This window comes from Thalassophryne amazonica, chromosome 6, assembly GCF_902500255.1.
Source record: "Thalassophryne amazonica chromosome 6, fThaAma1.1, whole genome shotgun sequence".
Taxonomy (NCBI): domain Eukaryota; kingdom Metazoa; phylum Chordata; class Actinopteri; order Batrachoidiformes; family Batrachoididae; genus Thalassophryne; species Thalassophryne amazonica.
The window spans coordinates 109,207,177-109,228,402 of NC_047108.1; the positions used below are offsets into that span (position 1 = coordinate 109,207,177).

General features: G+C 43.1%; 1 protein-coding gene and 1 long non-coding RNA gene across 3 annotated transcripts in view; one reads left to right on the plus strand and one right to left on the minus strand.

The window, feature by feature from the left end:
- LOC117512887 overlaps positions 1-5,975 on the minus strand; it is a 28,005-nt gene extending 22,030 nt beyond the window's left edge. Inside the window, exons 1-2 of the long non-coding RNA XR_004561410.1 lie at positions 5,966-5,975; positions 4,484-4,486 (exon numbers count right to left, since the gene is read on the minus strand). This is a non-coding gene — a long non-coding RNA (uncharacterized LOC117512887). The remainder of the gene's footprint in view (positions 1-4,483; positions 4,487-5,965) is intronic.
- A 7,200-nt stretch (positions 5,976-13,175) lies between these two features.
- The window catches only part of LOC117512889 (paired box protein Pax-7-like), a 174,897-nt gene continuing 166,846 nt past the window's right edge, over positions 13,176-21,226 (plus strand). Inside the window, exons 1-4 of one of the 2 annotated variants that reach the window (XM_034173125.1) lie at positions 13,176-13,321; positions 13,531-13,766; positions 13,856-14,000; positions 14,163-14,282. In XM_034173125.1, the coding sequence (XP_034029016.1) occupies positions 13,237-13,321; positions 13,531-13,766; positions 13,856-14,000; positions 14,163-14,282 (586 nt within the window). In that variant the 5' untranslated portion in view covers positions 13,176-13,236. The remainder of the gene's footprint in view (positions 13,322-13,530; positions 13,767-13,855; positions 14,001-14,162; positions 14,283-21,226) is intronic. The other variant, XM_034173124.1, reaches the window with a different exon arrangement.

Genomic DNA, 21,226 nt, shown 5'->3' on the forward strand with positions numbered 1-21,226 from the left:
TCCACAGCTGGAGGCTGGGATTGTACATCCAACAGGAGACAACGTATCTCTCTCTTCATGGATAAGTAGTGTCAGGACCTGCACGTGGTTGTTTGGAGGTGGAGGTGTTTGCCCTCTGGACGGAACTGTTTGCTGACTGTTTACTGGGTGTGTGCACACACACACCTACCATTAACTGTTTCTGCTTCCTGCTAGCAGTACCAGATCTGACAGCTGGAGACGGTGGCCATCTGGGGACTCAGGACTTGGCGGCTCCGGTGTGTTCCAGATCCATTGGCAGTGGAAATCGTGTGGGACCCGGCTCTTCTCTGGACAGACGTCTTCTATCCTCGAGCCTGCCCACACGTCACCATTGTACATTGTTTGACTCCAAAAACTGTAATTGTTTGTATCTCGTTGTGCACTTCACAACAGTAAATTGTTACTTTTAGCTTATCCATTGTCCATTCATTTACGCCCCCTGTTGTGGGTCCGTGTCACGACACTTTCCCAACACTTTCTGTCGGATGGCTCACAGAGAGTCAGGATTGGCCCCTACATATCCACAGCTCTCACACTCAGCACCGGTTCCTGTCAAGGCTGCGTGCTGAGCCCATTACTCTTCACTCTCTACACCTCTGACTTCACCCCGTTCACACCAGCAACACCATCATTAAGTATGCAGATGACACCACAGTGGTCGGCTGTATCACTGGAGGAGATGAGTCCGCCTACCGGGAGGAGGTGGAACAGCTGATGGTGTAGTGTAGAGAAAATAACCTGCTCCTGAACGCATCCAAAACCAAGCAGCTAATCACAGACTTCAGGAGAAACCAGACAGACATTCAGCCCATTATCATTGGGGGGGACCTTTGCAGAAAGAGTTAGGGACTTCTGTTTCCTGGGAGTCCACATAAAGGAGAAACTGACATGGGACAGGAACACCGCACACTTGGTAAGGAAGACACAGGAAAGACTCCACTTTCTGATAATCCTCAGGAAAAATAACATCATCCAGAGATGTTTGGTGTCTTTTTCCCACTCTGCCATGGAGAGCATCCTCACATACTGCCTCTGGACATGGTTTACCAGCTGCACAGGGACGAACGGGAAAGAGCTCCAGAGAAGATCACTGGGTGCCCTCTACTCACACTGGGGGACCTTCACAACTCTGTTTCAGGAGAGCCAACACCATCCTAAAGGACTCGTCCTATCGGACCCGGCGCCACGAGGGGGTGTTTGGGGGTGACGCCCCCTCACGTCATCAACCTCGTCCCCTCGGATATGAGAGTTATCAAAAATAAAAAAAGAAAGAAACAGAAATACTGGAAAATATAGCGCCTCGCAGTTTAACGGATTTTTTAGTCCAATTTTGCATGCTTTTTTTTTTTTTTTTTTTAACAGCGCATTGTGCTGTGCGTCCTCATCAAGCAGGCCGTTGTTCTGTCGAGATGATGGGACACCTGTTGCGGCACTGTGAAGGGAGAGCACACGCATTATGTTCTGCGTGTCTGTTTATAAGAATCTTCTCGCCCAGAAGAAAAAAAGTGCCAACAACTACCCATAATTGTGTTCTTCACTCGGAAAAAGACACCCGCAGTGAGGTGTGAGTGGAAAAAGGCGTGACAGTGGCGCGGCGCCAGGACGAAGAGGCGCGACCAGAGAAACTGTGAAATACTGGTCAGTCACTATTAATAATTTCTAATGTGTCCCTAACCCTCGTAGGTTGATCGTTAAAAATAAATTTGTTAGTTCTAAAAGCCATCATAATTATTTATAGGAAAACATTCTATTTTTATTTCTCAAACAACTGTTTGGGCCTGAAAACAGGTTGGTCTTATTTTTCTACTAAGGTTTGACACACGAGAGAAAAGTGAGAAAATGTTAATGCCTGTTTGAGAAAAGTGTATAGTGTAGTGAGGGGTTTTACAGCCTTAAAACATCTATAAAAATTGTAAAAAATAACGCTGACTACTTCACGGATTTCACCTATTGCGGGCTATTTTTAGAACGTAACTCCCGCGATAAACGAGGGACCACTGTATATCTACATGAAAGGTTTATGTGGGGTTAATCTACTGTCTTGTGTCGTTTCTCAGATCAATTGGTTTGGTTTTGTGGTATGCAGGAGATCACTTGACCGAGGGTCTATACGTTAAAATAATAATTAAAAAATACTGTCATTACTCTTTACTCTTAGTCTTTTACAACGGTGTAGCCTAAATACACGAGCTTTCTAGGAGCGCACCCAATTCATTACGCACGTCAGAGGCAGGTACCCTCCGGTGCGCACTTTTTTTGTGGGGCGACCCCGCCCCCTGTGATAAACTCATCGCCCCCTTAATATTTTTTTTCTGGCACCGGGCCTGCGTCCCATCCTGGACAGATTCAGATTCAATTTATTATTATACCCTTAGGTAAAATTAGTTTACAGAGGACACTCTCTATTTGAGCTGCTTCCATCAGGCAGACGGTACAGGACCATTAAAGCAAGAACAAATAGACTGAAAAACAGTTTCTACACAACTGCTGTTAGAGCTTTGAATGGAACCAAACAACCAGGTCACATGACACATTTGAGCACAATATTTATGTGCAAACATCCACAGTTTTTTTTATATGCTTTTCTCTTTTTTGCTACTATATATATATATATATATATATATATATATAAAATAATTTTTGCAATTTCAATTTATTTAATTTATATAGTGCCAAATCACAACAAGGTTGCCTCAAGGCGCTTCACACAAGTAAGGTCTAACCTTACCAACCCCCAGAGCAACAATGGTAAAGAAAAACTCCCTTTGAGGAAGAAACGTCAAGCAGACCAGACTCAAAGGGGTGACCCTCTGCTTGGGCCATGCTACAGACATAAATTATGGAAGGTTTACAAAATGAATATACAGGAAATGTTGCTGGTGCACAGGACGGAAGGGTTTCAGAAACAGACACCACACCCACCTCTGGATGGAGCTGCACCTCAAACAGAGAGAAAAAAAACACAGCCAGGCATCAGAAAGACAACAAATACAGTATAATTTGTCAGCATTAAGCAACAAGAAAAACAGAAGAAATACTAAGGTGAACCCGGCCACTAGCCCTAAACTTCATTAACAGGCCGAGACTTTAGATAAAGTTGAGGCTGCGGCCTCCTCCGTTTGCTAATAAAATGAATTGAAAGGATTAAAAAGCATAGTATCAATCAATCTATTTTATTTATATAGCACCAAATCACAACAAACAGTTGCCCCAAGGCGCTTTATATTGTAAGGCAAGGCCATACAATAATTACGTAAAAACCCCAACGGTCAAAACGACCCCCTGTGAGCAAGCACTTGGCGACAGTGGGAAGGAAAAACTCCCTTTTAACAGGAAGAAACCTCCAGCAGAACCAGGCTCAGGGAGGGGCAGTCTTCTGCTGGGACTGGTTAGGGCTGAGGGAGAGAACCAGGAAAAAGACATGCTGTGGAGGGGAGCAGAGATCAATCACTAATGATTAAATGCAGAGTGGTGCATACAGAGCAAAAAGAGAAAGAAACACTCAGTGCATCATGGGAACCCCCCAGCAGTCTAAGTCTATAGCAGCATAACTAAGGGATGGTTCAGGGTCACCTGATCCAGCCCTAACTATAAGCTTTAGCAAAAAGGAAAGTTTTAAGCCTAATCTTAAAAGTAGAGAGGGTGTCTGTCTCCCTGATCTGAATTGGGAGCTGGTTCCACAGGAGAGGAGCCTGAAAGCTGAAGGCTCTGCCTCCCATTCTACTCTTACAAACCCTAGGAACTACAAGTAAGCCTGCAGTCTGAGAGCGAAGCGCTCTATTGGGGTGATATGGTACTATGAGGTCCCTAAGATAAGATGGGACGTGATTATTCAAAACCTTATAAGTAAGAAGAAGAATTTTAAATTCTATTCTAGAATAAACAGGAAGCCAATGAAGAGAGGCCAATATGGGTGAGATATGCTCTCTCCTTCTAGTCCCCGTTAGTACTCTAGCTGCAGCATTTTGAATTAACTGAAGGCTTTTCAGGGAACTTTTAGGACAACCTGATAATAATGAATTACAATAGTCCAGCCTAGAGGAAATAAATGCATGAATTAGTTTTTCAGCATCACTCTGAGACAAGACCTTTCTAATTTTAGAGATATTGCGTAAATGCAAAAAAGCAGTCCTACATATTTGTTTAATATGCGCTTTGAATGACATATCCTGATCAAAAATGACTCCAAGATTTCTCACAGTATTACTAGAGGTCAGGGTAATGCCATACAGAGTAAGGATCTGGTTAGACACCATGTTTCTAAGATTTGTGGGGCCAAGTACAATAACTTCAGTTTTATCTGAGTTTAAAAGCAGGAAATTAGAGGTCATCCATGTCTTTATGTCTGTAAGACAATCCTGCAGTTTAGCTAATTGGTGTGTGTCCTCTGGCTTCATGGATAGATAAAGCTGGGTATCATCTGCGTAACAATGAAAATTTAAGCAATGCCGTCTAATAATACTGCCTAAGGGAAGCATGTATAAAGTGAATAAAATTGGTCCTAGCACAGAACCTTGTGGAACTCCATAATTAACCTTAGTCTGTGAAGAAGACTCCCCATTTACATGAACAAATTGTAATCTATTAGATAAATATGATTCAAACCACCACAGCGCAGTGCCTTTAATACCTATGGCATGCTCTAATCTCTGTAATAAAATTTTATGGTCTGAGGTCTAACAGAACAAGCACAGAGATGAGTCCACTGTCTGAGGCCATAAGAAGATCATTTGTAACCTTCACTAATGCTGTTTCTGTACTATGATGAATTCTAAAACCTGACTGAAACTCTTCAAATAGACCATTCCTCTGCAGATGATCAGTTAGCTGTTTTACAACTACCCTTTCAAGAATTTTTGAGAGAAAAGGAAGGTTGGAGATTGGCCTATAATTAGCTAAGATAGCTGGGTCAAGTGATGGCTTTTTAAGTAATGGTTTAATTACTGCCACCTTAAAAGCCTGTGGTACATAGCCAACTAATAAAGATAGATTGATCATATTTAAGATTGAAGCATTAAATAATGGTAGGGCTTCCTTGAGCAGCCTGGTAGGAATGGGGTCTAATAGACATGTTGATGGTTTGGATGAAGTAACTAATGAAAATAACTCAGACAGAACAATCTGAGAGAAAGAGTCTAACCAAATACCGGCATCACTGAAAGCAGCCAAAGATAATGATACGTCTTTGGGATGGTTATGAGTAATTTTTTCTCTAATAGTTAAAATTTTATTACAACCCCTGGCAATAATTATGGAATCACGGGCCTCGGAGGATGTTCATTCAGTTGTTTCATTTTGTAGAAAAAAAGCAGATCACAGACATGACACAAAACTAAAGTCATTTCAAATGGCAACTTTCTGGCTTTAAGAAACACTATAAGAAATCAGGAAAAAAAATTGTGGCAGTCAGTAACGGTTACTTTTTTAGACCAAGCAGAGGGGAAAAAAAGATGGACTCACTCAATTCTGAGGAAAAAATTATGGAATCATGAAAAACAAAAGAACGCTCCAACACATCACTAGTATTTTGTTGCACCACCTCTGGCTTTTCTAACAGCTTGCAGTCTCTGAGGCATGGACTTAATGAGTGACAAACAGTACTCTTCATCAGTTTGGCTCCAACTTTCTCTGATTGCTGTTGCCAGATCAGCTTTGCGGGTCGGAGCCTTGTCATGGACCATTTTCTTCAACTTCCACCAAAGATTTTCAATTGGATTAAGATCCGGACTATTTGCAGGCCATGACATTGACCCTATGTGTCTTTTTGCAAGGAATGTTTTCACAGTTTTTGCTCTATGGCAAGATGCATTATCATCTTGAAAAATGATTTCATCATCCCCAAACATCCTTTCAATTGATGGGATAAGAAAAGTGACCAAAATATCAACGTAAACTTGTGCATTTATTGATGATGTAATGACAGCCATCTCCCCAGTGCCTTTACCTGACATGCATCCCCATATCATCAATGACTGTGGAAATTTACATGTTCTCTTCAGGCAGTCATCTTTATAAATCTCATTGGAACGGCACCAAACAAAAGTTCCAGCATCATCACCTTGCCCAATGCAGATTCGAGATTCATCACTGAATATGACTTTCATCCAGTCATCCACAGTCCACGATTGATTTTCCTTAGCCCATTGTAACCTTGTTTTTTTCTGTTTAGGTGTTAATGATGGCTTTCGTTTAGCTTTTCTGTATGTAAATCCCATTTCCTTTAGGCGGTTTCTTACAGTTCAGTCACAGACGTTGACTCCAGTTTCGTTCCTCATTTGTTTTGTTGTGCATTTTTGATTTTTGAGACATATTGCTTTAAGTTTTCTGTCTTGACGCTTTGATGTCTTCCTTGGTCTACCAGTATGTTTGCCTTTAACAACCTTCCCATGTTGTTTGTATTTGGTCCACAATTTAGACACAGCTGACTGTGAACAACCAACATCTTTTGCAACATTGCGTGATGATTTACCCTCTTTTATGAGTTTGATAATCCTCTCCTTTGTTTCAATTGACATCTCTCATGTTGGAGCCATGATTCATGTCAGTCCACTTGGTGCAACAGTTCTCCAAGGTATGATCACTCCTTTTTAGATGCAGACTAACGAGCAGATCTGATTTGATGCAGGTGTTAGTTTTGGGGATGAAAATTTACAGGGTGATTCCATAATTTATTCCTCAGAATTTAGTGAGTCCATATTTTTCCCTCTGCTTGGTCTAAAAAAAGTAACCGTTACTGACTGCCACAATTTTTTTTTCCTGATTTCTTATAGTGTTTCTTAAAGCCAGAAAGTTGCCATTTGAAATGACTTTAGTTTTGTGTCATGTCTGTGATCTGCTTTTTTTCTACAAAATGAAACAACTGAATGAGCATCCTCCGAGGCCGGTGATTCCATAATTTTTGCCAGGGGTTGTAGCAAAGAAAGTCATGAAGTCATTACTAGTTAAAGTTAAAGGAATACTTGGCTCAATAGAGCTCTGACTCTTTGTCAGCCTGGCTACAGTGTTGAAAAGAAACCTGGGGTTGTTCTTATTTTCTTCAATTAGTGATGAGTAGTAAGATGTCCTAGCTTTACGGAGGGCTTTTTTATAGAGCAACAGACTCTTTTTCCAGGCTAAGTGAAGATCTTCTAAATTAGTGAGACGCCATTTCCTCTCCAACTTACGGGTTATCTGCTTTAAGCTGCGAGTTTATGAGTTATACCACGGAGTCAGGCACCTCTGATTTAAAGCTTTTTTTTTCAGAGGAGCTACAGCATCCAAAGTTGTCTTCAAAGAGGATGTAAAACTATTGACGAGATACTCTATCTCACTTACAGAGTTTAGGTAGCTACTCTGCACTGTGTTGGTATATGGCATTAGAGAACATAAAGAAGGAATCATATCCTTAAACCTAGTTACAGCGCTTTCTGAAAGACTTCTAGTGTAATGAAACTTATTCCCCACTGCTGGGTAGTCCATCAGAGTAAATGTAAATGTTATTAAGAAATGATCAGACAGAAGGGAGTTTTCAGGGAATACTGTTAAGTCTTCAATTTCCATACCATAAGTCAGAACAAGATCTAAGATATGATTAAAGTGGTGGGTGGACTCATTTACATTTTGAGCAAAGCCAATTGAGTCTAATAATAGATTAAATACCGTGTTGAGGCTGTCATTCTCAGCATCTGTGTGGATGTTAAAATCGCCCACTATAATTATCTTATCTGAGCTAAGCACTAAGTCAGACAAAAGGTCTGAAAATTCACAGAGAAACTCACAGTAACGACCAGGTGGATGATAGATAATAACAAATAAAACTGGTTTTTGGGATTTCCAATTTGGATGGACAAGACTAAGAGCCAAGCTTTCAAATGAATTAAAACTCTGTCTGGGTTTTTGATTAATTAATAAGCTGGAATGGAAGATTGCTGCTAATCCTTCGCCTCGGCCCGTGCTACGAGCATTCTGGCAGTTTGACTCGGGGGAGTTGACTCATAGTAACATACTATGCCAGTATGCTAGCCATACGAAAGGGAAAATAAGTGTGTTTTATGTCTGGAAATTATATATATACTCAACAAAAATATAAACGCAACACTTTTGGTTTTGCTCCCATTTTGTATGAGATGAACTCAAAGATCTAAAACTTTTTCCACATATACAATATCACCATTTCTCTCAAATATTGTTCACAAACCAGTCTAAATCTGATAGTGAGCACATCTCCTTTGCTGAGATAATCCATCCCACCTCACAGGTGTGCCATATCAAGATGCTGATTAGACACCATGATTAGTGCACAGGTGTGCCTTAGACTGCCCACAATAAAAGGCCACTCTGAAAGGTGCAGTTTTATCACGCAGCACAATGCCACAGATGTCGCAAGATTTGAGGGAGCGTGCAATTGGCATGCTGACAGCAGGAATGTCAACCAGAGCTGTTGCTCGTGTATTGAATGTTCATTTCTCTACCATAAGCCGTCTCCAAAGGCGTTTCAGAGAATTTGGCAGTACATCCAACCAGCCTCACAACCGCAGACCACGTGTAACCACACCAGCCCAGGACCTCCACATCCAGCATGTTCACCTCCAAGATCGTCTGAGACCAGCCACTCGGACAGCTGCTGGAACAATCGGTTTGCATAACCAAAGAATTTCTGCACAAACTGTCAGAAACTGTCTCAGGGAAGCTCATCTGCATGCTCGTCGTCCTCATCTGGGTCTCGACCTGACTCCAGTTCGTCGTTGTAACCGATTTGAGTGGGCAAATACTCACATTCGCTGCCGTTTGGCACGTTGGAGAGGTGTTCTCTTCAACTTGATGCGAAGGAGATGTGTTGCACTGCATGAGGCAAATGGTCAATAAAGTATAGGTCCTTTTTATTTTTTTCAAAAACTATATGGATTTCATTCATATGTTTTTACGTCAGACATGCTTGAACCCTCGAGCGCATGCGTGAGTTTTTCCACGCCTGTCGGTGACGTCATTCGCCTGTGAGCACTCTTTGTGGGAGGAGTCGTCCAGCCCCTCGTCGGAATTCCTTTGTCTGAGAAGTTGCTGAGAGACTGGCGCTTTGTTTGATCAAAATTTTTACTAAACCTGTGAGACACATCGAAGTGGACATGGTTCGAAAAATTAAGCTGGTTTTCTGTTAAAATTTTAACGGCTGATGAGAGATTTTGAGGTGATACTGTCGCTTTAAGGACTTCCCACGGTGCGAGACGTCATGCAGCGCTCTCAGGCGCCGTCATCAGCCTGTTTCAAGCTGAAAACCTCCACATTTCAGGCTCTATTGATCCAGGACGTCGTGAGAGAACAGAAGTTTCAGAAGAAGTCGGTTTCAGCATTTTATCCGGATATTCCACTGTTAAAGGAGTTTTTTTTTTAATGAAAGACGTGCGGACAGATTGCAGCGTCGGCTCGCAGCTGCCGCGACGCTCCGCCACAGGAAAAACACCTCCGTTGGAAGCCTTAAGGACAAGTTGGAACATGTCCAGCTGTTAAACAATTTCTCATATACTCACTCCACTGAAAGCCATCAAAAGCCACCTGGATTTTACAAATGGTTATCAACACGGAGGTGTTTTTCCTGTGCCGCCGCACCGCGCCGGCTGCGTCCCGACGCGCAGACCCATCCACACGTCTTTCATTAAAAAAATCTCCTTTAACAGTGGAATATCCGGATAAAATGCTGAAACCGACTTCTTCTGAAACTTCTCTGTTCTCTCACAACGTCCTGGATGAATAGAGCCTGAAATGTGGAGGTTTTCAGCTTGAAACAGGCTGATGACGGCGCCTGAGAGCGCTGCATGACGTCTCGCACCGTGGGAAGTCCTTAAAGCGACAGTATCACCTCAAAATCTCTCATCAGCCGTTAAAATTTTCACAGAAAACCAGCTTAATTTTTCGAACCGTGTCCACTTCGATGTGTCTCACAGGTTTAGTAAAAATTTTGATCAAACAAAGCGCCAGTCTCTCAGCAACTTCTCAGACAAAGGAATTCCGACGAGGGGCTGGACGACTCCTCCCACAAGGAGTGCTCACAGGCGAATGACGTCACCGACAGGCGTGGAAAAACTCACGCATGCGCACGAGGGTTCAAGCATGTCTGACGTAAAAACATATGAATGAAATCCATATAGTTTTTGAAAAAAATAAAAAGGACTTATACTTGTGTGTGTGTGTGTGTGTGTGTGTGTGTGTGTGTGTGTGTGTGTGTGTGTGTGTGTGTGTGTGTGTGTGTGTGTGTGTGTGTGTGTGTGTGTGTGTGTGTGTGTGTGTGACGCTTCAGCACTTTACGTTTAGACATCAACAAGCACAATCGGACAGACGGGACACGCAGTCAAGACTTCTTAAGAAAACAGGTCTTGGCTCGTATATTTTTTTTATGCTCTACTTTGACAATAAAACATAATCAACAAATTAATCTGAACTTCCTTGAAGCTGATCTTGGACAGAGGACAAGGACCAAACTAAAGACTCTTCTGTCCTTTACACTGTGTCTTTCAGTCAGTGGCCTGTGATGTCTCAGTGTCCTACTGAACACTTTTGTCTTTTCGATTATTTTGGTTTATGTTGATGCTTTTTTTTTTAATTTAATGTATTTATTTTATTCTCGTGTCATATGGTGGTTTAGTGGTTAGTACTGTTGCCTCACAACAAGAAGGTGGTGGGATCGATTCCCAGCTGTGTCCTTCCTGTGTGGAGGTTGAGTGTTCTCCCCGTGTTTGCGTGGGTGTCCTCCCACATCGAAGGACATGCAGCTTCGGTGGACTGGAGATTTTAAATTCTCCAGGTCTCCCTCCATCTCAATGGAACTAACCTGGTTCAATAAAGGTTCAGTTAAAATTAAATGTGTGTTTATTAATTTGCCTTTGGGGGGTTAATCAAGTTTTTTTTTTTTGTTTTTTAATCCAATATATTGACAAATAAAGACGTTTCCTACAGGAACGACTTCTTTTCTAAGATAATGTCACGTGACTGCTGATGTCATTTCCATAACAACGTTTATTGATTTCTAACTGAAACTTTGAAGTTGGCAGATTTGAGCTCCAACGGTCCATCTGTCTCCCTCTAGTGGTCAACATGAGGAATACAGACAGCAGGTCCATCCTGCCGGAACCAGAACGGTCCCGTCTCACGTTTATGACGTTACATTTAATACACATTAAAGATTTACTTTAATTTTTCTAAACCGGGTCACGTGGGGTGCGGACCCTGTCCCGGCGGTCACGGGGTTCACCTGGACAGGACACAGTGCGTCACAGGGACACACACAGACAGACGAGCACACGCATTCACACCCACCTACGAGACACCAGTTCACCGAACCCGCGTGTCTGTGCGACACGGAGGGAACCCCCGCGCACGCGCGGCGAACACGCAAACTCCACACAGAAAGGACCAGGCGGGGACCGAACCCACGACTTTCAGCAGTCGTCACCATCGAGGCACCGCTTGTTAATGTTCTCATTCCACCAGAAATCCAATATGAGGTTAAATAAATAAATAGATAAATAATAAACATAATAATAAACTGATTTGTGCGGCGCTTTCAATCAAAGAGCTGCACAACAAAATCAACTCAAGAAACCAGTCAAAAATAATGATCTCATCAAATAATGATCACTAAAAGTGGAACAAAACAACTCAGGACTCAAAGGGAACAGAGGTGAAGATAAATAAATAAATAGATAATCACGAGTTCTGGGTTCCTGTCAGGTTTCTTCACACAGGTAGAGAACAAAAATCACACAATTAAAAATACGTAAATAAAATAATGGAATCACTTTCAATGTTCGACAACATTTTTGAAATTCCACACTGATCTTTTTGCTTTATGACGCAGAATGACACTAAAAACAAACACGTGGCCCCAATGGAACTAAATGTGCTTTATTGTGTTGTCTTTTTGTTATGTTGTATCTATTTTATATAACAGCATTTTAATTACGAATAAATCAATTCAATTCAGCACATGAGCGTAAAACACGGAACACAGTTTGGAACACACTCAAACACAAAGACAATAAACCGTCTGATTTTGTTGTTAATTGCGGAAAATTCCTGAAATCTAGGATTTTGGTAAAGATGAAAAAGTGGTGACACCATTTATTACTGACACACATAAAACTGGAAATCTTTTTTAGAAATATTGAAATATTAGTTATCAGAGTTTCTGTATTTTTAATTTGTGTACAGACAACAACAACAGCAGCAACAGTAATAACGACAATATAATAATAATAATAATAATAATAATAATAATAATAATAATCCCAGAGCAGCCAGGAGAACCAGGTTACAATTCGGCCGTGGAACTGGATTCTAGCCGGATCAGTGGCAAAATATGTATTTTCTTATTTTAAAACGAGTATTTTCATCTTACAAATCAAAATAAATGTTTTAATAAAAAAAAACAAAAACAAAATCGCTTAGTTTAAAATAATAATTATCAGAGAGGAATAGAGACATTTTATTTGTGTCGACAATCTTCCCCACGTAGGAAAATTCCCTGATGCTCCTGGAACACTTTGCCATAACTATAATTAAAAACAGAGTGAAGCATGAAGAAGTGAACCGGATCAAACAAAGACACAAAATCCTCACGATCTTCCAAAACCGGATCCGTGGCCCAGTGGACCTCTTTAACAACAACAATAACAACAACAACAACAACAATAATAATAATAATAATAATAATAATAACAAAACGTTGACACGTAAGAACAAAAATTTTAAATAACAATAAACATAAAAGATAGAATTTACATCTGGAACAATAAAATAGCCAAAAAATAAGATAAATAATAAAAATCCTACGAAGCAATAAAAATAAAACAGACTGAGTCACAACGAACCGGAACCGGATTGCGGGACCAGAACCCCAAAAACATCATTACTGCCTTATTTTTCTGGAATTAGGTTTCGACGGGTTTCTGCGCGTTGTTCGCCGTGCGTGTGTGTGTGTGTGTGTGTGTGTGTGTGTGTGTATATATGTGTGCGTGCGTGTGCACGCGGTTCCTGATTGGCTGTAGAACTTGTTGGTTCTTCCCCCAAAACAAAACCAAAGCCTAACGGACCAATCAGCGCAGGTGGCCCGGCCCCTCCCGCCGGGTCCAGATGTGTCCTGCAGAACCGGGTCATCTTTAAATCATGTGAGTGCGGATCCTGGATCCTGCTGAACTCTGCGAAGGTGTCGGAACTGCAGCGGTCCAAACGGATCTTCACTCTGCTATGACGTCTCTGCCCGGATCGGTACCGCGGATGATGCGCCCGGCGTCAGGGCAGAACTACCCACGAACCGGATTCCCCCTGGAAGGTACTGACACAGGCCGAAAGTGATCCGGACTGAAACAAAAAAAAAAAAAAAAGAAAAAAAAGAAAAGAAAATGTCTTGGGGAAGGGGTGGATTTGGGCTGAAGTTGAACCGGGTCACAGACGGACGTCCAGAGGTTCCGTTTGGACCCAGCAGGTGTGTGTGTGTGTGTGTGTGTGTTTGTCACTGTGTGTGTCCTGTGTCCTCCTCAGTGTCCACCCCTCTGGGTCAGGGCCGGGTCAACCAGCTCGGCGGGATCTTCATTAACGGACGCCCGCTGCCGAACCACATCCGGCACAAGATCGTGGAGATGGCCCACCACGGAATTCGACCCTGCGTCATCTCCCGCCAGCTACGGGTCTCCCACGGCTGCGTGTCCAAGATCCTCTGCCGGTACCAGGAAACCGGCTCCATCCGACCCGGAGCCATCGGAGGCAGCAAGCCCAGGGTGAGAGCAGAACCAGGCGCCACGTGACCTCTCCCGAACCGAAGCTGTCGCTCGGCCTCACGTCATTTTGTGTCCGTGTGGTTCCGCAGCAGGTGGCCGCGCCGGACGTGGAGAACCGGATCGAGGAGTACAAACGGGAAAATCCCGGAATGTTCAGCTGGGAAATCCGGGACCGACTGCTGAAGGACGGACTGTGTGACCGGAACACGGTGCCCTCAGGTGAGGCCTGCCCCGGTAAGAACGAAAAAAAAAAAAAAAACCCACATAAAAAACAAACAAAAAGAAAAAAAAAATACAAACTGGAAGAAAGAGAAAAGAATGAATGAATGAACGAGTGTGTGTGTGTGTGTGTGTGTGTGTGTGTGTGTGTGTGTGTGTGTGTGTGTGTGTCCGCAGTCAGCTCCATCAGTCGGGTTCTTAGCGCTCGCTTTGGGAAAAAAGAGGAGGATGAGTGTGAACGAAAAGATGGAGAGAAGAAAAGCAAACACAGTATTGACGGCATCCTGGCAGACAAAGGTAGGCCAAGGGTTCGAATCCCGCAGCACTCAACAAACTCAGCCTTTACACAGAAACGGATTAACTGTTGATAACGACAGTACACAGCTACATAACCTCACAGCTTCATAACCTCACAGCTACATAATCTCACAGCCACATAACTTCACAGCTACATAACTTCACAGCTTCATAACCTCACATCTTCACAACCTCACAGCTACATAATCTCACAGCCACATAACTTCACAGCTACATAACCTCACAGCTTCATAACCTCACAGCTTCATAAACCCACAGCTTCACAACCTCACAGCTACATAAACTCATAGCTTCATAAATCCACAGCTTCACAACCTCACAGCTACATAAACCCACGGCTTCACAACCTCACAGCTACATAAACTCATAGCTTCATACACCCACAGCTTCATAACCTCACAGCTTCATAAACCCACAGCTTCATAACCTCACAGCTTCATAAACCCACAGCTTCACAACCTCACAGCTACATAAACTCATAGCTTCATAAACCCACAGCTTCAGAACCTCACAGCTACATAAATCACAGGTTCATAACCCCACAGCTTCATAACCTCACAGCTACATAATCTCACAGCCACATAACTTCACAGCAACATACCCTCACAGCTTCATAACCCCACAGCTCCATAACATCACATCTTCACAACCTCATAGCTACATACCCTCACATCTCCACTACCTCACAGCTTCGTAACCTCACAGCTACATAACCTCACATATTCATAACCCCACAGCTCCATAACATCACATCTTCACAACCTCATAGCTACATACCCTCACATCTCCACTACCTCACAGCTTCGTAACCTCACAGCTACATAACCTCACATATTCATAACCCCACAGCTTCATAACCTCACATCTTCACGACCTCACAGCTTCATAATCTCACAGCTTCATAACCTCACAGCTTCATAACGTCACAGCTACATAACCTCACAGCTTCATAACCCCACAGCTCCATAACCTCACATCTTCACAACCTCACAGCTACATACCCTCACATCTCCACTACCTCACAGCTTCGTAACCTCACAGCTACGTAACCCCACAGCTTCATAAGCTCACATCTTCATAACCTCACAGCTACATAACCTCAGCTTCATAAACCCACAGCTTCACAAGCTCACAGCTACATAACCTCATAGCTTCATAAACCTACAGCTTCACAACCTCACAGCTTCATAAACCCACAACTTCACAACCTCACAGCTTCATAACCTCATAGATTCATAACCTCACAGCTTCACAACCTCACAGTTTCATAAACCCACAGCTTCAGAACCTCACAGCCACATAACATCACAGGTTCATAACCCCACAGCTCCATAACCTCACATCTTCACAACCTCACAGCTTCATAAACCCACAACTTCACAACCTCACAGCTTCATAACCTCATAGATTCATAACCTCACAGCTTCACAACCTCACAGTTTCATAAACCCACAGCTTCAGAACCTCACAGCCACATAACATCACAGGTTCATAACCCCACAGCTCCATAACCTCACATCTTCACAACCTCACAGCTACATAAACCCACAGCTTCATAACATCACAGCTACATAACCTCACAGCTTCATAAACCCACAGCTTCAGAACCTCACAGCCACATAACGTCACAGGTTCATAACCCCACAGTTTCATAACCCCACAGCTCCATAACCTCACATCTTCACAACCTCACAGCTACATACCCTCATATCTCCACTACCTCACAGCTTTGTAACCTCACAGCTACATAACCTCACAGATTCATAACCCCACACCTTCATAACCTCACAGATTCATAACCTCAGTGACATAACCTCACAACTTCACAACCTCACAGCTACATAACCTCACAGCTTCATAAACCCACAGCTTCACAACCTCACAGCCTCATAACCGCACAGCTACATAACCTCATAGCTTCCTAAACCCACAGCTTCACAACCTCACAGCTTCATAACCTCATAGATTCATAACCTCACAGTTTCATAAATCCACAGCTTCACAACCTCACAACTACATAAACCCACAGCTTCATAACATCACAGCTACATAATCTCACAGCTTCATAAACCCACAGCTTCAGAACCTCACAGCTACATAACCTCACAGCTTCATAAACCCACAGCGTCAGAAGCTCACAGTTACATACCCTCACAGCTTCATAACCCCACAGCTCCATAACCTCACATCATCACAACCTCACAGCTACATACCTCACATCTCCACTACCTCACAGCTTCATAACCTCACAGCTACATAACCCCACATCTTCACAACCTCACAGCTTTATAACCTCACATCTTCACAACCTCACAGCTTCATAACCTCATAGCTTCATAATCTCACAGTGACATAACCTCACAGCTTCATAACCTCACAGGTTTATAAACCCACAGCTACATAACGTCACAGGTTCATAACCCCACAGCTCCATAACCTCACATCTTCACAACCTCACAGCTACATACCCTCATATCTCCACTAAATCACAGCTTTGTAACCTTACAGCTACATAATCTCACAGATTCATAACCCCACACCTTCATAACCTCACATCTTCACAACCTCACAGCTTCATAACCTCATAGCTTCATAATGTCACAGCTTCATAACCTCATAGCTTCATAATCTCACAGTAACATAACCTCACAGCTACATAACCTCACAGCTTCATAAACCCACAGCTTCACAACCTCACAGCCTCATAACCTCATAGCTTCATAAACCCACAGCTTCACAACCTCACAGCTTCATAAACCCACAGCTTCACAACCTCACAGCTTCATAATCTCATAGATTCATAACCTCACAGCTTCATAACCTCACATCTTCACAACCTCACAGCTACATAAACCCACAGCTTCATAACATCACAGCTACATAACCTCACAGCTTCATAAACCCACAGTTTCAGAACCTTACAGCTACATAATGTCACAGGTTCATAACCCCACAGCTTCATAACCTCACAGCTACATACCCTCACAGCTTCATAACCCCACAGCTCCATAACCTCACATCTTCACAATCTCACAGCTACATACCTCACATCTCCACTAACTCACAACTTCATAACCTCAAAGCTACATAACCTCACAGTGACATAACCTCACAGCTTCATAACCTCACAGGTTTATAAACCCACAGCTTCATAACCGCACAGCTACACAAACCCACAGCTTCATAACCTCACAGCTACATAAACCCACAGCTTCATAACCTCACAGCTACATAAACCCACAGCTTCATGACCTCACAGCTACATAACTTCACAGCTTCACAAACCCACAGCTTCACAACCTCATAGCTAGATAACCCTGCAGCTTCACAACCTCACAGCTACATACCCTCACAGCTTCATAACCTCACATCTTCACAACCTCACAACTTCATAACCTCACTGCTACATAACATCACAGCTACATAACCCCACAGCTTCATAACCTAACAGCTACATAAACTCACAGCTTCATAACCTCACAGCTACATAAACCCACAGCTTCATGACCTCACAGCTACATAACTTCACAGCTTCACAAACCCACAGCTTCACAACCTCATAGCTAGATAACCCTGCAGCTTCACAACCTCACATCTACATAACCTCACAGTTTAATAACCTTACATCTTCATAAACTCACAGCTTCATAACCTCACAGCCTCATAACCTCACAGCTACATAACATCACAGGTTTATAAACCCACAGCTTCATAACCTCATATCTTCACAACCTTACAACTACATAGCCCCACAGCTACATAACATCACAGCTACATAACCTCACAGCTTCATAAACCCACAGTTTCAGAACCTTACAGCTACATAATGTCACAGGTTCATAACCCCACAGCTTCATAACCTCACAGCTACATACCCTCACAGCTTCATAACCCCACAGCTCCATAACCTCACATCTTCACAATCTCACAGCTACATACCTCACATCTCCACTAACTCACAGCTTCATAACCTCAAAGCTACATAACCTCACAGTGACATAACCTCACAGCTTCATAACCTCACAGGTTTATAAACCCACAGCTTCATAACCTCACAGCTACACAAACCCACAGCTTCATAACCTCACAGCTCCATAAACCCACAGCTTCATAACCTCACAGCTACATAAACCCACAGCTTCATGACCTCACAGCTACATAACTTCACAGCTTCACAAACCCACAGCTTCACAACCTCATAGCTAGATAACCCTGCAGCTTCACAACCTCACAGCTACATACCCTCACAGTTTCATAACCTCACATCTTCACAACCTCACAACTTCATAACCTCACTGCTACATAACATCACAGCTACATAACCCCACAGCTTCATAACCTAACAGCTACATAAACTCACAGCTTCATAACCTCACAGCTACATAAACCCACAGCTTCATGACCTCACAGCTACATAACGTCACAGCTTCACAAACCCACAGCTTCACAACCTCATAGCTAGATAACCCTGCAGCTTCACAACCTCACATCTACATAAACTCACAGTTTAATAACCTTACATCTTCATAAACTCACAGCTTCGCAACCTCACAGCCTCATAACCTCACAACTACATAGCCCCACAGCTACATAACCTCACATCTACATAACCTCACAGCTTCATAACCCCACAGCTTTACAACCTCACAGCTACATACCCTCATAGTTTCATAACCCCACAGCTCCATAACCTCACATCTTCACAACCTCACAGCTACATAGCCCCACAGCTTCACAACCTCACAGCTACATAACCCCACAGCTTCATAACCCCACAGTTTAATAACCTCACTGCTACATAACCTCACTGCTACATAACCTCACAGCTACATAACCTCACAGATTCATAACCTCTCAGCTTCATAAATCCACAGCTTCACAACCTCACAGCTACATAAATCCACAGCTTCATAACATCACAGGAACATACCCTCACAGCTTCATAGCCCCACAGCTCCATAACCTCGCATCACAACCTCACAGCTTCATAGCCTCACATCTGCACAACCTCACAGCTATACCCTCACATCTCCACTACCTCACAACTTCATAACCTCAGAGCTTCTTAACCTCACAGCTACATAACCTCACAGTTTCATGACCTCACAGCTTCATAACCTCACATCTTCACAACCTCACAGCTTCATAACCTCATAGCTTCATAATCTCACAGTGACATAACCTCACAGCTTCATAACCTCACAGCTACATAATGTCACAGCTTCATAACCTCATAGCTTCATAATCTCACAGTGACATAACCTCACAGCTACATAACCTCACAGCTTCATAAACACACAGCTTCACAACCTCACAGCCTCATACCCTCATAGCTTCATAAACCCACAGCTTCACAACCTCACAGATTCATAACCTCACAGCTTCATAACCTCACATCTTCACAACCTCACAGCTACATAAACCCACAGCTTCATAACATCACAGCTTCATAACCTCACAGCTTCATAACATCACAGCTACATAACCTCACAGCTTCATAAACCCACAGCTTCATAACCTCACAGCTACATACCCTCACAGCTTCATAACCCCACAGCTCCATAACCTCACATCTTCACAACCTCACAGCTACATACGAGGTCTGTCGATAAAGTATAGGTCCTTTTTATTTTTTTCAAAAACTATATGGATTTCATTCATATGTTTTTATGTCAGACATGCTTGAACCCTCGTGCGCATGCGTGAGTTTTTCCACGCCTGTCAGTGATGTCATTCGCCTGTGAGCACTCCTTGTGGGAGGAGTCGTCCAGCCCCTCGTCGGAATTCCTTTGTCTGAGAAGTTGCTGAGAGACTGACGCTTTGTTTGATCAAAAGTTTTTCTAAACCTGTGAGACACATCGAAGTGGACACGGTTCGAAAAATTAAGCTGGTTTTCAGTGAAAATTTTAACGGCTGATGAGAGATTTTGAGGTGATACTGTCGCTTTAAGGACTTCCCATGGTGCGAGACGTCGCGCAGCGCTCTCAGGCGCCGTCGTCAGCCTGTTTCAAGCTGAAAACCTCCACATTTCAGACTCTATTGATCCAGGACGTTGTGAGAGAACAGAGAAGTTTCAGAAGAAGTCGGTTTCAGCATTTTATCCGGATATTCCACTGTTAAAGGAGATTTTTTTAATGAAAGACATGCAGACGGGTCCGCGCGTCGGCTCGCAGCCGCCGCGACGCTCCGCCACAGGAAAAACACCTCCGTTGGAAGCCTTAAGGACAAGTTGGAACATGTCCAGCTGTTAAACAATTTCTCATATACTCACTCCACTGAAAGCCATCAAAAGCTGCCTGGATTTTACAAATGGTTATCAACACGGAGGTGTTTTTCCTGTGCCGCCGCACCGCGCCGGCTGCGTCCCGACACGCGGACCTGTCCGCACGTCTTTCATTAAAAAAATCTCCTTTAACAGTGGAATATTGTATCACTTCCTGTTCCGGAGCACAGCAGTGTTTTTCTGTATCTGTTAGCTGTTTAATCTGCGCAGTTAGATTGATCTAGTTATCTAGATTACGATTTGTTTCCCAGTGTAATCTTTACGTGCCTTAACTAAAGCACTCCTTCTGCTGAATCACCTCTAAATTATTTACACATTATTCACTTTGCGTGTTTTTAGGAATCCGCTAGCTTAGCGTAGCTACTAGCTCTTAGCCGATTTAGCATGGCGGCTTCTCCTGTCTCTCCCGCACTTTTCTGCTCTGGGTGTGAAATGTTTAGTTATTCCTCGGCCTCCTTTAGCAGTAACGGTACTTGTAATAAGTGTAGCTTATTCGTAGCTTTGGAGGCCAGGCTGGGCGAATTGGAGACTCGGCTCCGCACCGTGGAAAATTCTACAGCTAGCCAGGCCCCTGTAGTCGGTGCGGACCAAGGTAGCTTAGCCGCCGTTAGTTCCCCCCTGGTAGATCCCGAGCAGCCGG